Here is a 16533-nt window from a genome sequence, read left to right on the forward strand (position 1 = left end):
TCTTCTGAACTCACCTGTGTTGCTTCAGCTAATAATAATAATAGTAATAGTAATAATAATAATAATAGTAATAATAATGATAAATTTTATGTACCCTGCCCCCCCCCCCAGCCAAGACCGGGCTCAGGGCGGCTAACAACCCATAAAAAAACCAAGTTGATTAAAATACAACTTAAAAAAAAGATTAAAATAAAACATTAAGATGCAGCTTCTTCACAGGAGGAGAAAGGAAAAAAGAAACAGGGGGAGGGAATCAAATTGATTCCAAGCCAATGGCCAGGCGGAACAACTCTGTCTTACAGGCCCTGTGGAAAGAAATCAGATCCTACAGGGCCCTGGTCTCATGAGGCAGAGTGTTCCACCAGGCCAGAGCCAGTGTTGAAAAGGCCCTGGCTCTGGTTGAGGCTAATTTGACTTCCTTAGGGCCCGGGACCTCTAGGGTGTTGCTATTTATGGACCTTAAGGCACTTCTACCTATGCAGAACATACTCAAAGCTCACCTGCTCCTGTGAAAGTGCGCAGCCCACACATCCATGCGCCTTGTCCCCAATGCCACACACAAACGTTCCACAGAGGCAGTATGAGACCTACCTAAGCCAAATCTACCTAGCACTTCCTCTGGAACTTCTAACCATGCAGAGAATGCGTAGGAAGGGCTGTTGCTCAGTGGCAGCCACCACTGCCTCTTGCGCTGCATGAAGAAGTACTAGGTAAAATAGTGTGCTGTTGTTGCACACACATTAAGAACACAGAGAGCTGCCTTATATGGAGTTGGAGCATTGACCCATCTCATTCAGTATTGCCTACACTGACTGGCAGCAGCTCCTCAGGGTTTCAAATGGAGGCTCTTTCGTCTGCAGCAGCACAACCAGACACCTTCATCTGCCCCAGCTGCAGCAAAACATGGCTCTCCCATATCAGTCTCTACAGCCACAGCAGGTGCTGTGAGCTTCCAACAGTTCGACATCAGTCCCAAAGGCACACTCCTCCATCACCTCCTGAGACAGACGGATGCAAAGTCAACCTGAAGATGCCAGGGATTGAACCTGGGACCTTCTGCCATGCAAAAAGGATGCTCTACCACTAAGCTGTGGCCCATCCCCAAGAAAGCAGCGCTGAATGTTACGTATGAGTTAGGACATAGGCGGATGGGTGAGAAAATGAAGGACAGCACACCCACATCTGCCATATGTAGAACCAGGAGCCAAGTAACCTGCATTCAAAAATAATCAAAATTCTGCGCCAAGGTAAACCAAATCTTGCTTTTCAAGAAAAACTGCAAATTTGGTCGATTAGTATAGTTTTTGTCTCTTTCTATTAAAGTCACTCGGGACACGGGTGGCGCTGTGGGTTAAGGCCTCAGTGCCTAGGGCTTGCCGATTGAAAGGTCGACGGTTCGAATCCCCGCGGCGGGGTGCGCTCCCGCTGTTCGGTCCCAGCGCCTGCCAACCTAGCAGTTCGAAAGCACCCCTGGGTGCAAGTAGATAAATAGGGACCGCTTACTAGTGGGAAGGTAAACGGCGTTTCCGTGTGCAGCTCTGGCTCGCCAGAGCAGCGATGTCATGCTGGCCACGTGACCCGGAAGTGTCTTCGGACAGCGCTGGCCCTTGGCCTCTTTGAGTGAGATGGGCGCACAACCCTAGAGTCTGTCAAGACTGGCCCGTACAGGCAGGGGTACTTTTACCTTTATTAAAGTCACTGGGAAGAATAAAAAGCAACCCAAAGCACTGGAGTTCTACTTCCTGCCATTCCACCTGACACCAAGAAACGTTAGGCTTTGAAGATTTCACCCGACAACAGCTACATGTTTAACGGTTTTGATTCTGCAGCCAGGAGGGCTGAAAGCTCCAGTCTTTTGTTTATCTCTCTTGCATGGTTGAGGGGGGAAATGAGTTTGGCTTTGTTTGTGTATTCAGATTATCTTCTCTCCTGGATTTGTTGGTCAAAGAAAGTTGAATAACGACAAGGACTAGAAACTTGCTTTTTAAAACACAGAAGCTGAGAACCTCTGGATGCTGAATTTTGCTTCCAGTGCTTCCTTCTACCTATGAGTTTGCATAGTATGAGTTTGCAGGTAACTCAATAACCATGTGAGCCACTTACCAATTCTGTCCAGTCTGTCCAGGGCCACCGTTTCAAAAGCCCTCCTCATCATGGGATACTCCTCAAGCACCTCATTAAAGTTGTCCACCGAGAGGGAGTAGAGGCGGCAGTAAGTGTCTGCTCTCACACTCGCCGTCCGCCGGCCACGAGTCAGTAGGCAAATTTCTAGAATGACATAATAAACACAATGACATTTATTCCTTTGCAAGTGCATTTACGTCAGGGTGCCAGCCAGCAATAAATCACAAGAAGGAAGTGAAGTTAATGCTTTATTAGAAGAAGCAAGGAAGACCTGCTGAGGGGTGCCAGACCTAATGAGTATGGCAACTCTTCTTGGTAGGTCTTGGCCCTTGGAGGCAGTCGTGGAGACTGAAGATCCCCACCTTCCCACAGCTGACTAAATCTCCTCCTCACCAGGTCCTTCTCAAACAATCTGAGACTCCACTGACACACCTCTCTATGCTCCTCACTCTTCACACCTCTTCTGGTTCTGGGAGAAAAGGGAGGAGGGGAGATTGTTGCAGCAGGAGGGGGAGACCCCCATGACTCTTCACCAGCCTGACTCATCTCTGCCTCTTGGTCTCCCTCCTCTCCTGCTTCAGCTTCAGCTTCTGCCTCTGATTCTGAATTTCCCTCTGCCACAGACTCTCCCTGCTCACTAAGGCCTGTTAGCCCTACAGCTTCCGACACCTCCTGTTCCCAGTCTTCTGCCTCTGACCACTCATCGTCATTCCACCACCAATCCCCTGGCTCTGAGCCTTCTTCCATTGGGGGTTTCCCAGCTGGCGCCTACCACCATTCTTCTGTGTCCAGTAATTCAGAATTGCAGCCAGAGGGTCCCTATTCTCCAAAACCCACTGAATGGGTGGTCTTTCTCAGAGCCATATTCCCTTCTGGACAATATTCTGAAGGGTGTATCTCACCGACAAGCAGGGCAAGAAGCAAAAAAAAGGGGGGCAGTAGGATAGATTCCACACATACTCATGCACCCCTCCACCTAGGCAAGCAAGCAATAGGTGTCATCAGAGTTCAGAGACACATTCCAGCTAGGCAAAGGGTGCAAGTCAGTATCAGTAAGGGGCGTGGCCTGGGGGAGACCCCCAGAGAGCAGGGGTAGGCAACCTAAGGCCCAGGGGCCAGATCTGGCCCAATAGCCTTCTAAATCCAGCCCGTGGACGGGAATCAGCGTGTTTTTACATGAGTAGAATGTGTCCTTTTATTTAAAATGCATCTCTGGGTTATTTGTGGGGCATAGGAATTCATTCATTCCCGCCCCCCCAAATATAGTCCGGCCCATTTTCATTCCCACCCCCAATTATAGTCCAGCCCACCACATGGTCTGAGAGATGGTGGACCGTACCACGGCTGAAAAATGTTGCTGCCCCCTGTCCTAGAGGGTCACAGCTTGCCTCTGGAACCTTGACCAGAGCGGGTTATGGTGAGTTTATGTCATGATCTTGTTAGGCCAGGAATGTCCTGGGCGAAGAATTACCGTATTTTTTGCTCTATAAGACTCACTTTTTCCCTCCTAAAAAGTAAGGGGAAGCGTATGTGCGTCTTATGGAGCGAATGCAGGCTGCGCAGCTATCCCAGAAGCCAGAACAGCAAGAATGATTGCTGCTTTCACTGCGCAGCGATCCCTCTTGCTGTTCCAGCTTCTGAGATTCAGAATATTTTTTTTCTTGTTTTCCTCCTCCAAAAACTAGGTGCGTCTTGTCGTCTGATGCGTCTTATAGAGCGAAAAATACGGTAACTATCATCAAAAGTACACATACAAGTTAGGGAAAGGCATGTCCATCAGTCCTATGTCTCTCATTACTCCTAATGAGACAGGAGTAATGAGATCTGACGAGACCGGAACTCAAATGGAGAGGCCCGGCCCTGGCTTATGTATCTCCCCCCACCCAAGCTGTGAGTAAGCCGGAAGAGACGGTACCTGCATGTAACCTCCCTCTTCAATCCTCTCCTGGTCCTGGGAGACAGTGGAGCAGGAGGGGGGCAGGAGAAGGGGGCGTAGAAGCCCTTGACTCTGCACAAACCTGACCTCTCTCCCTCCCCCTGCACCTGTTTTTCAGTCTCCCATCCTGCAACTTCCCTTGCCCCTGACTCTAGTCTCCCGACTGCTACAGGCTCCTCTGGATCAGGGATTAATAATAATAATAATTTCATTATTTATACCCTGCCCATCTGGACAGGCCTCCTCAGCCACTCTGGGTGGCCCCCAACAGAATATTAAAAATAGGATCAAAATCAAACATTAAAAACTTCCTTAAAGAGGGTTGCCTTCAGATGTCTTCTAAAAGTCAGTTGTTTATTTCCTTGACATCTGATGGGAGGGGATTCCACAGGGCGGGCGCCACCACCGAGAAGGCCCTCTGCCTGGTTCCCTGTAACCTCACTCCTCGCAGTGAGGGAACCGCCAGAAGGCCCTCAGCGTTGGACCTCAGTTTCTGGGCAGAACGTTGGGGTGGAGACGCTCCTTCAGGTATACTGGGCTCCTTCAGGTATACTTTAGGGTTTTAAAGGTCAGCACCAACACTTTGAATTGTGCTCGGAAACGTACTGGGATCCCTTCTTCAAAGTCAGTCTCCAACCCGACTTCTCCTGGTGCCCCCTCCCCAGTAACCAGCCACCACTCCTCAGTGTGCAGCCAGTCCCTGACATCTTATAACACTTGTTTTGAGCTGCATATTCATATACCGTATTTTTCGCTCTATAAGACACACTTTTTCCCTCCTAAAAAGTAAGGGGAAGTGTGTGTGCGTCTTATGGAGCGAATGCAGGCTGTGCCGCTATCGCTGAAGCCATAACAGCAAGAGGGATTGCTGTACAGCGATACCTCTTGCTGTTCTGGCTTCTGGGATAGCCGCGCAAAGCCTCTTCAGGGCAACAGGAGCGTTCCTCTCAATGCGCCGAAGAGGCTTTGTGTTGCTTTTGCTGAAGCTTTGCATTGCTTTCTTCAACAACATTTGATTCAGAATATTTTTTTCTTGTTTTCCTCCTCTAAACACTAGGTGTCTTATGGTCTGGTGCGTCTTATAGAGCGAAAAATACAGTACATAGTGATGATAGATACGGAATTGTTATACTTGTTCTAAATGTCTGGCTAGAACAATCGCTAGTGCATTTAGGACTGCCTTCTCTGTATTTTCCTATACGCACCGGTGCTGTATAATCTCTCCCCACCCCCCTCGATTCAGTGAAGTATATAATCACACTCCTTTTTTTGGTTCTTTTGCTTATAGGATGAACTATCTATCTGGTAATTTCCTCACTGTTCTCACCTTTCTCCTACATAGTAATTCATTCATCTAATTAGCCACTTGGGTTCTGCTATCAAGCATCGTTCCAGGCATGGCTAGTTCATTCAGCGCATGCTAATCACCTCTGCTACACAAGTGGGAACAGAAGGTCATGACACATCTTGCCAAAGCCAAGTCCCTCTGGGGCCGAGGGCTGACGGTGCTTGATCTGACTTACGACCTCATGATCAGAGCGGGTTACGATTGCCTGTCCTGGTGGCATTTGAGCCAAAGGCACTTGTGACTCCCCTCCAAACCTGACGCCAGGTAGGGATGGAGGAGGAATTCAATCTCGCCCTGCATTTAATGAGGAACAACCTAATTTGCATTTTGCGAAGCAACAGGTAAAAGAAACTGAATTATCCTTCGAAGTTCAACAAATTTCTCCATTTTTCGCAATGGAGATCTCCAAACCAGCAATGTGTGCAAAAATTCATAAATTGGAGGAATGTGTGTGTAGAAATGGATACCTATAAAATTGGGCAACTCTTGGCTTACTCAAACTGGCAGGGTCTCGGGCAAATGGTTCTTCCCATCACCTGCTCCCTGATCCTTTTCAACTGCAGATGGACAAGACTGAGCTAGAGACTTTTTATATACCAAGTGTGTGCTCAACTAAAACTAGCTTTTATGGCTTGGGTTTTGGCCAAAACAATTCCACATAAGCTCATCTACTCCTCCCTTTTGACCCATGAATTCTTCCTTTCTTCTCTACACAATTTCAGTATGACACGTGGCCTTTTCAAACTCAGGTCAAAGTGAAATGGGCTTCACAATTAAACTCATCTTCAGAATTGGATTTACCAATATGGTATACCAAGCTCAATCCAGGATGCTGATGGTGATACGCAATAGCAAGCGAGCCAGAGAGAGGTCTCTATTTATGAGTTTGTGTGTCCATCAGTGTGAAGGAGAGAGGAAGGAGAGGAATTTGTGCCTGACATGGAAGGATGAGCATGATCCCATAGCCCAACCTTCCTTAACCTGATGTCCTTCAGGTGATGTTCACCTACCATCATGCCTGACCATTGACCAGGCTTAGCTGGAGCTGATGGGAGTATCTCTATTGATCAACAACACCTGGAGGGCATTAAGCTGGAGAAAGCTGCTTTCGATCTCTTCCCATCTTTCCAGATAAGGAATTTGATTTCACTTGTAGTGTAACAATTACCATGGACAATATGGACTGATATGAGTTTGGAAGAAGATGCAGTTTTAAATATTTAAATTAGGACTCCAGAGAAGGGGGGCGGAGTCCTGAGATTCAGAGAAATCTCTGTATATGGATATGTATTTGGATTTTTATAACTTTTTATTGGAAAAATAAAAAATAAAAATGATTTTTTTAAAAAGAGAGAGAGAGAGAGAGAGAGAAAGCTGCTTTCGCCTGGTCCAATTCCTAGTTCCAGTGTTACACCCAGGGAGGGGGGTGGAGAGCCCTCCAAATGTTACTGGTCTACAAGCTCCATTAGCTACAGCCAGTATAAGCAGTGGTAAGGGATGATGGGAGATGGGGTCCAGCAATATTTTGAAGACTACAGGTTTCCCACCGCTGCCTTAACCAGGAAATTTAGGAAAATCAGCCTAAGGCTTATGCTAGTTAAGAATCTGACCTTTCTAGCATCAAGACTGAGCTGCACAGAAATAAAATCTGTGCCGTGTTGGGTCACAACCAGCACTGAGTTTCCAAGGCTACCTTTCTAGAGATCTCTAAATATGAGAAGTTCTTTGAGCCACAGCTGCTTTTATAGGCTGATGGTTTTCGCTGGATTAACTGCCACAGTTTCCTGTCAAGGAATAGCAGGAATGGTACTTTTGGGAAGATGCATGAAATTATGCGGTGCAGTTCCTGGGGAGCCTAGGGAAGAAATCATGACAGCCCACCACAGACAGGATGAATTGCTTGTGACACCTCCTGTTATGTTTATCGGTTTGGGCTCATAATGTAATCCCTGCTAACACCACTAGGGGGTGCTATGTGTCCCACACAGATGCTTCTCCTACAAAAGCAGTGTGTATATGTAAAAAATTACAGATAAACCCACGGGCTTGGCTGTTATGTTGTAATGTTATTTGCCTTTTGATTCTGGGTGATTTTGGTATGGAGATAATAATTCAAATCTAGTGAAACAAATGATTAGGAAAAAATGGGATTTACGGATAAGCTCACAGCATTATGCAGTACATTTTTAAAAATGCATTGGTATTATAAAGGCGAGGGCCTGTTGTTCAGTATATTCAAAATGAATTTGGGTATAAATGACTTAGGAGTTTCTATCCAATATTCTCTGTTCACTAATGCAAGAATTCTTGTGCTGGAAGACTGGTGAGTTTTAATGTTGCGCAACAGAGGACACCAATGCAACAGTTGTGCTAGTGAAAATTTGTAGTGCAACAGATTCTGCAATCTGTTGGGCAACAAAGTAAACTGCTTGTGCATTCTTTTTGCACAAGAGTGTTCTGCTGGTGCAAAACGTTTCTGCTAAGCGACTTTAACTTAGGGCTCCATTGGACGCAACCCCATGACACTACATTTATGAAGTTATAAAATCCATACAGGGCAGGCCTTGTTTACCTCCAAAGTAGGAACCATCAGCCAGCTTGGTCTCCTTGTTGCCTTTGGTGAGCACACTCACCACCCCGTGCTGGATAAAATACATCTTCTTTCCGATCGTCCCCTCCCGGATGATGTAGTCGCCTGGCTGGAACACCTCAAAACGCAGCTTGGTCAGCATGGATGTTACAAAATTGGGGTCTGCGTTGGCAAACAGAGGCATGGAGGCCACAAGTTTCCGGCAGTTGAAGTTGATGATCTCCTGGTCGTGAGAGAGAGGGTGGGAATTCAGTGAGTGGTTGAGGTTTTATTTGCTTGTTTAAACCAGGGGTGGTGAGTCTCAGGCCTGAGAGCCTAATGTGGCCCTCCAGACCTCTCAGACAGGCCCTTAAAACTCTTCCCAGGCTGCACCCACTCTCCCCATCCAGAAAAAAAGGAGATACAGTGGTACCTCAGTTTTTGAGCATCTCGGAAGCTGAACGTTTTGGTTTTCGAACGCTGAAAACCCAGAGGCAAATGCTTCCATTTTCGAACGCGCCTCAAAAGTCAAACAGCTTCCACTGTGTGTTTTTCAGTTTTCTCAATTGAAATCGAAATTCTCCCTTTGTGCCTCGGTTTCTGAACGTTTTGGAAGCCGAACAGTCTTCTGGGTTGGATTACGTTCAAAAACTGAGGTACCACTGTACGTTTCTTATTTGAAAGCTGTTGGGATTTTTCCTTCCCCCTATGTGGACATTCACAGATTTAACCAATCAGCAGGTTAATCAACTTAACACAAAGCTGCGAGTTGATTAATCTGTTGACCTCTTGCTACGTTTTCTTTAATAGAGCGACGCAGGCCTAACTCTTTAGGGTTCCGGACACATTCTTCAGTCCCTAATGGGGTCCCCCTCTTGTTGCGTAACCCCTCAGTCAGATGCCGGCTGCCCCTCTCCTATACAACTCACCTCCCTCAGCGGCTCACTCAGTTCTCCCAGGATGCTCTCCTCGTCAAACATTTTGCCCTGGTAGCGGTGTTCATAGTAGTCATGGATCCTCTGGCGCATCTCAGCTGGGAGCTTGTGGAAGGACATGTACTGCTCCACTTGCTTGTACTGGGTGGGAGGAAAGCAGGAAAGGAAGAGCTATTAAACTGGAGTGCCGAAATGGACCAGGGCATACTAGACACACACACGCCCCTCTCCTGGGACGGCAGGAAGCCATCACATAGAGTGTCAGAAGCTGTTTCAGAAAGAGTCAGGTCAAATTGGTCCAGCGTCCCAGAAACCTAGTGCCAGCCTTGCCCACGCATGTTCAGATGTAAGTCCCACTGTGTCCAGTGAAGCTCTGGATTGCAGCCTTTACTGACTTTTATAGGCTTAGCATAAAGAGGCTGAAACCCAGAGCAACCAATATAATAATAATAATAATAATAATAATAATAATAATAATAATAATTTATTATTTAAACCCCACCCATCCGGCTGGGCTTCCCCAGCCACTCTGGGCGGCTTCCAAAAAAATATTAAAATACTGTAATACATATACATCTGTCAGGGAACTGGAGACAGAGAGGGAGGAGGGAATGAGAAGTTATGGGGAGACAGCCCCTTTGATTAGCAGCTTTTCGTCTTCAGAAGAGAGAGAAGACGAGGGGGGGTCAGAGGGGAGTGAATCTGAGAGGGAGGAGGTACTTCCGAGGGCAAGTACCTCTCGTCACAGAGGAAGGAGGGGGGTTGGGCTTAGACGGTGGTTATGCTGGCCCCCAAAGTGGAAGGAAGTTAGTCGGGACAACGACCCACCATGATCGGATCGCATTTTTGAACTGCTTGTAAATAATGTCAAGAAGCAATAAAGCCTTGTAAAATATGACTGGTTTCCCGGACTCTTATCTCCGCTGAGTGCTCACAACTCACATCTTCTGACAACATCAAACATTAAAAGCTTCCCTAAACAGGGCTGCCTTCAGATGACTTCTAAAAGCCTGGTAGTTGTTGTTCTCTTTGACATTTGGTGGGAGGGTGTTCCACAAGGAGGGTGCTACTACCGAGAAGGCCCTCTGCTTGGTTCCCTGTAACTTGGCCTCTCGCAGTGAAGGAACTGCCAGAAGGCCCTCAGTGCTGGACCTCAGTGTCCGGGTAGAACGATGGGGGTGTAGATGCTCCTTCAGATATACTGGACCTAATGACCTAATCTAATGATGCACACTCACAGTTTTAAAAAACAACACATCCCTAAAGGCAAAGAGAGGGAAATGGGGGCAGTGAGTAATATAAGAAGACCACCCAGGACCAGATCATTAGTGACGATTCCTGGTAAAACCAACAAAGAGGCAATTTGAAGACTATCAGATGCATAGAATAATCCACCAAGAGTGGTGGTGGTGGACTTGTAAGCAGCGACTTCAGAAAGGAATTGGGGGTCGGGGAAGATAAGGGAAATGCAATCAGAGCCAGAATGTATGCAAGACAAAGGCCAATGATAAGCCCAGAGGCTTCAGTGTTGGACTGCAACTCATCAAGAAGTTCAACTCCATGCATCTGGGCCTGAATACAGAAAATGGTTTCCTTTCCCACCAAATGTGTTAATTAGCTCAGCGCTGCCAAGCTGATCATTTTAATACCTACCATTGCTCAATTATAGTTCATTAACAAAACAGAGAATTTTTTTATGTCACAAAACATTTCGGCTTCCAGTTGCTTTGAAATCTGAGGATTATACTTCATGCATTTGTGAAGTGGACTCAAGCTGATGCCATCATAAAAATTGTTAGCCTTTAGGCTCCTTGTTGCCTGTCCGGAAATTCTTCCTGATAAATATTTATGGGCAGTTAGTTGGTTGTTTTAGTACCCAATGAATTGTTGCTATGGTTGCCATTATTATTATTATTATTATTATTATTATTATTATTATTATTAACATATATCGTAGAAGAGCATAAGGAGAGTCTGATGGATCAAGCCAATAGCTCCTCTAGTCCAACTAGATGTGCAAGCAGGATCTGAGAGCAACAGTACTCTGCCCACTTGCTGTTTTCAGCAACTGGTATTCAAGAGGAGCAATGCCACCAACAGATGAAGCTGGAACATAGTCATCATAGCTACTAGCCATGGATAGCTTTATCCTTCAAAATTTTGCCTAATCCTCTTCTGAAACCACCCAAGTTGGTGGCCACCATTGCCTCTTGAAGAAGCAAATTCCATAGTCCAACTTTGCGCTGCGTTTATCTGCCCTGAGTCTTCCAACATTCAGCTTTGTTCAGTGTCCACGAGTTCTTCTGAAAGAGGAAGGGTAAAAAACTTTTATCCTTCCACTTTCTCCATGCCAGGCATAGTTTTCTAAACTCTTACTCGGCTTTTCTCTGAACTAAGAAGTCCCCAAAGGGAGCGAGGGGACGAGACACCTCTTCTTTACAGACAAGAAGAGAACCCACATGGTTGGACATCATCTTGAATTTTCTTCCCTTCATTGAGCTAAAACTAAACCCCATTTTGGGGACAAATCTGCCCACAGCCCTTCTCTTGACTTTCTAGAATATGTTTGCTTAGTTGGGAAGGGCACACGCCGAGTGCATTCTTTCTGATCTTTTAACGGTGAAGATGTTGGGGAATGCCGGTGGGAAGCCACGCAGAGTTTCGAGGTTGTTAATTAAATAAGTATTTATTAGACCCATGGAACAATGCGCAATTATTAAATTGCATACTTGAAAATGTAGCACATGAGAAGTCATGCACCCTGTGGACCTGTTTCGTGTGCCCCCCCCCCCCGCCATCATTTCCTGCCCTGGAATGAGGACTCTGTGCAGAGCAGGATTTCTACGAAGCCAAGCCAAATCACAAATCTGCCTGGAAGTCATGACCTCAGAACACCTCTTCTCAGCTATGTGGAGGCCAGTTATAATTGCAAAGTGGTGCGGGAGAGGCACTTTGCACATGCCCAAGGGCACACTTGCAGAACTGTATGACTAATTAAGAGCATTTTCCCCAAAACGACTCATTAGAATGGATGTAGCTTATTACCACATCCCATGGCCCAGGGTTGAACCCTAGCTTGAAAAAGACGAATTCTAATGCATGACACATCCTGGCTTGGATTAAACTCTACCAGTGTTTTCAGTGTTGCATTTTCATGCATTTTAAAGATCCATCTGTCTTTCATATGAACATAGGAAGCTGACTTATAATGAGTCATATCGTTGGTACATCTACTGCAGATCTGTCTACACTGGCTGGCAGTAGCTCTCCCGGGTTTCAAACCAGGCATCTGTAACGTTAACATATGAGAGTGCTTGACAGATTAGAGAACTGGGCCAAAATAAACAAGATGAATTTTAACAGGGAGAAATGTAAAGTATTGCACTTGGGCAAAAAAAATGAGAGGCACAAATACAAGATGGGTGACACCTAGCTTGAGAGCAGTACATGTGAAAAGGATCTAGGAGTCTTGGTTGACCACAAACTTGACATGAGCCAACAGTGTGACGCGGCAGCTAAAAAAGCCAATGCAATTCTGGGCTGCATCAATAGGAGTATAGCATCTAGATCAAGGAAAGTAATAGTGCCACTGTATTCTGCTCTGGTCAGACCTCACCTGGAGTACTGTGTCCAGTTCTGGGCACCACAGTTCAAGAAGGACATTGACAAACTGGAACGTGTCCAGAGGAGGGCAACCAAAATGGTCAAAGGCCTGGAAACGATGCCTTATGAGGAACGGCTAAGGGAGCTGGGCATGTTTAGCCTGGAGAAGAGGAGGTTAAGGGGTGATATGATAGCCATGTTCAAATATATAAAAGGATGTCACATAGAGGAGGGAGAAAGGTTGTTTTCTGCTGCTCCAGAGAAGTGGACACAGAGCAATGGATCCAAACTACAAGAAAGAAGATTCCACCTAAACATTAGGAAGAACTTCCTGACAGTAAGAGCTGTTCGACAGTGGAATTTGCTGCCAAGGAGTGTGGTGGAGTCTCCTTCTTTGGAGGTCTTTAAGCAGAGGCTTGACAACCATATATCAGGAGTGCTCTGATGGTGTTTCCTACTTGGCAGGGGGTTGGACTCGATGGCCCTTGTGGTCTCTTCCAACTCTATGATTCTATGATTCTAGGTGAACTAGTTAAACAAGTTACCCAATCAGAACCCAGGGGGGTGGAGTCAGAGGGACTATAAAATCAGCTCTGGGAGGGGCGAAAGGGGAGTTCGTTGGGAGTTGGGTGGTTGGTTGGAGTGGGAGTGAATTGGGATAGAGTCTGAGGGTAGGTTGTGCTGGAGGAGACTCTTGAGAGTCCCATGGACTGCAAGAAGATCAAACATATCCATTCTTAAGGAAATCAGCCCTGAGTGCTCACTGGAAGGACAGATCCTGAAGCTGAGGCTCCAATACTTTGGCCACCTCATGAGAAGAGAAGACTCCCTGGAAAAGACCCTGATGTTGGGAGAAGAGGACGACAGAGGACGAGATGGTTGGACGGTGTTCTCGAAGCTACAAACATGAGTCTGACCAAACTGCGGGAGGCAGTGGAAGACAGGAGTGCCTGGCGTGCTCTGGTCCAGGGGGTCATGAAGAGTTGGACACGACTAAACAACAACAACTGAGGGTAGGTTGAGTTAGTGTAGAGGAATAAGGAGTCAGGAGCAGTTAGGAGCTAGGAAGACAAGTAAATATCTGAGAGGTGGTTTAGTGAGTGAGAGCAGGTAGCGGAAGTTATAGGTCTGGATAGGCACCCCATGACTGTAATTGACCGATACCATTTATGAAACCACACACTTGTTAAACTGCAATAAATAAACAGAAGTTTATGTTCCAATTTAAACCTGACTGGACTCAGTATGGAACCAGGTAGGGCCTGGGTGCTGGCAGTGAGAAATAAAGTGGTGGCACAGGGATCAATAGACGGTGAAACGTCAAATTTGGAGTGCAAATTTCAAAGGAGCTGCGTTTCAGCTCACATATTGTTTCAGAAAGTGCAGATTTGAAAGATTCAGCTTTAAATGCAAAGGGAATCACATTTCTCCATCCCTCTACACCGTTCTCTGCAAACACGAGTGTTACTCATTTGCTGCTGGGATGGCCTGTTCTCGCATGCCTTGCATGATAACCACCTGATGAAGCCAAAGATCAGGGAGGACGGCTTAATGTATTCAAGGAGGCAGAGTGGATGCTGGTGGGGTTTCCTGGAACTTCGCTGCCTCTTGTCTCAAGCCACCCACAGCTAAGAATATTCATGAGTGCTGCCACTAATGACCCAAGTCAAATGGTTCACCAGCGTTCTTAGTGACCGGAAATCAATTACACTGCTATTAACTAATGGCTCTCTGTTGTAGGAGCACCTCACAATGCTTAACATTGTTCTCGGTGTTGGATGTGCCTCTCTCAGGAAAAAGCAGTATGGCCTCCTGTCAGGCGCCTAGATGCTGCATGCCGTTTTACGGGCATCTCTAAAACTACAACATTGTCTCTCCAAATAGCAAACTGGGACACTAGGGGCAATAACAGGGCATTGCTAGCTACTTAAAAGCACTTAGGACTATGGTTGTTGGAGCAATTCGATTGTGTTTGCATTTAAAAGCAAATCTACATATTCACACTTCCTGGACAGAAACTGAAAGGCAGCCCATCTTTTGAAATTTGCAGTTCTGAGAATTTTGCAATGCAGTTCTGCAGCCAAGTCATGTGTACAAAAATGCAGACATCAGGGTAAAGTGAGGAGAAACATGCATATATTGGTGAAAGCAGCCTACAAAAATGCCTTATATTAGGGGAATGCTGTTTTGCAAAAAAAGGTGTGGCTTAGGAGAAATTCACACTAAAACATTGGTGGATTTTCATGAGGATGTTTTGAATCAATCAATCAATCAATCAATCAATCACAAACTGAATTTAAGATTGGGAAAAAGAGAAAAAAAGAGAAACCAAACCAATAGATTGACCTATCCCTAGTGTGAAGGCATGTTTTCATCTCTGAACTTGATTTCGGAGAATAGATAAAGAGCTTAAAAAAAATACATCGAAAAAATTTGATAGCATCAGAACCTTGTACCAGGTAAATACCATAATTCTTCTTGTTGCCTCTTCCTTGTACACACAGGGTTGTCTCCTGCAGATGTTCAAATGAGGGTGACAGAACAGTTCTGTGAATATTTCCCACTCCAAAGTGGGACAAGGCTAGCCAATGGAGCTGGAGTCCTAAACACCGCAGGACTCCAACCCCGTCCATAGGCCATGCTGACTGGGACTGATGGGAGCTGAAATCCAACAACACCTGGAGAGCACTGCATTGGCTAGCCTTGCCCTAGGAGCATCACACATTTTGCTCATTGTCCTGCCTTGCATTCTTGGCCAAAGCTGAAGAGCTCAGCTATGGCAGCAGATGGAGAGGAGAAGATGGGGCTTGAGATAAGATGGCTTGATGAAGAACACACATTGAAGAAGTTCCTTTGCTCTAGCCTTCCCCAAAGTGGTGCCCTACAAATCTTTTGGACTACAACTCCCATCAGCCCCAGTCAACTTACCCAGAAAATTTGACATTCCATGAAGCAAGTGGTATGGCTAGTTTTGAACTCTGCTCCCTGAGATACTTTTTGTCTACAGTTTTTTAAATGAGGGCAGAAGTTCACAATGTGACCTTCCACTTGCAGAAATAAAGAAATAGCACGGTCGAGGAAGGGCTTACCATGTGATCTTACTGAATGTGCATTTTAGCTCTAAGATACCCAGAGAACAACTCCCAGGCAACCCATCACTGCTGTCTCCAGCAGGGACAAGATGATGCAAATATGACTTTTTAACACCCCTTCTTTTTTCTGTTTCAGATGCTCTGCACCAGACCTTCTCAGTCTGGTGCCCTCCAGATGCAGTTGAACCAAAAGTCCTGCCATCCCTGACCACTGGTGGTGCTGGCCATTGCAGAAGGGAGTTGTAATCCTAAACATCTACTGAGCACCTGGTTGGGGAAAGCTCTGGTTGGTCCACTCAGCTGCAAACCTTTTGAAGCCACGCTGTTCTGCTTAAAATATCCCTAGATGCATATATGTTCCTAAACTGAATGGTTGGGACTGTAAATCACCCAGTGTCCTCGTTTCAAACAAGGCTATTCAGAGTTCTAGCAAGGCCGGCTGGAAGTAAATATTCATTAGGTGTAGGCCATCCTTTGCCCCATTGTCTCCCACAGGAAATTGAATAATCTCTCTTCTCGGTGGCTATATTTCTTCAGACACCCTGGGGAAATAACATTTCTTTGAAACGCATCCAAAGATACGTCTCGTGAGACGCCGTTCGATGGATCTGCTTATGCCTGAAAGATATCCTGACACAATGGGGTTGGATCCATGCAGGGCTATGTTAGCATAACGTTCCTGTTCTCAGGTGTTTGCTTTTCATTAAAACCCACCCTCCTCCTCCTTCCTCTTCCCTTGAGATCTGTCGCCTAGGAATCCATCCATCACCATTATTGACCTGGATCAAGCCAGAAAGGCAAGCTCTACAGCTGACTTCAAAATCGGATCAAACTTTTAAGGAAACACACGCCTAATATGATTCACATAAAGGTAAGGTAAAGGTACCCCTGCCCGTACGGGCCAGTCTTGACAGACTCTAGGGGTG

General features: G+C 46.0%; 1 protein-coding gene across 2 annotated transcripts in view; it reads right to left on the bottom strand.

Moving 5' to 3' along the window:
- Positions 1-16533, bottom strand: part of HCN4 (hyperpolarization activated cyclic nucleotide gated potassium channel 4) — a 124454-nt gene that overhangs the window by 3376 nt on the left and 104545 nt on the right. For both annotated transcript variants that reach the window (XM_083412988.1, XM_083412987.1), the window contains 3 exons: positions 8907-9053; positions 7981-8221; positions 2104-2268 (listed from right to left, as the gene is read on the bottom strand). In XM_083412988.1, coding sequence (XP_083269114.1) covers positions 2104-2268; positions 7981-8221; positions 8907-9053 — 553 coding nt within the window. The remainder of the gene's footprint in view (positions 1-2103; positions 2269-7980; positions 8222-8906; positions 9054-16533) is intronic.

This window comes from Podarcis tiliguerta, assembly GCF_965153285.1.
Source record: "Podarcis tiliguerta genome assembly, chromosome: 14".
NCBI classification, from domain to species: domain Eukaryota; kingdom Metazoa; phylum Chordata; class Lepidosauria; order Squamata; family Lacertidae; genus Podarcis; species Podarcis tiliguerta.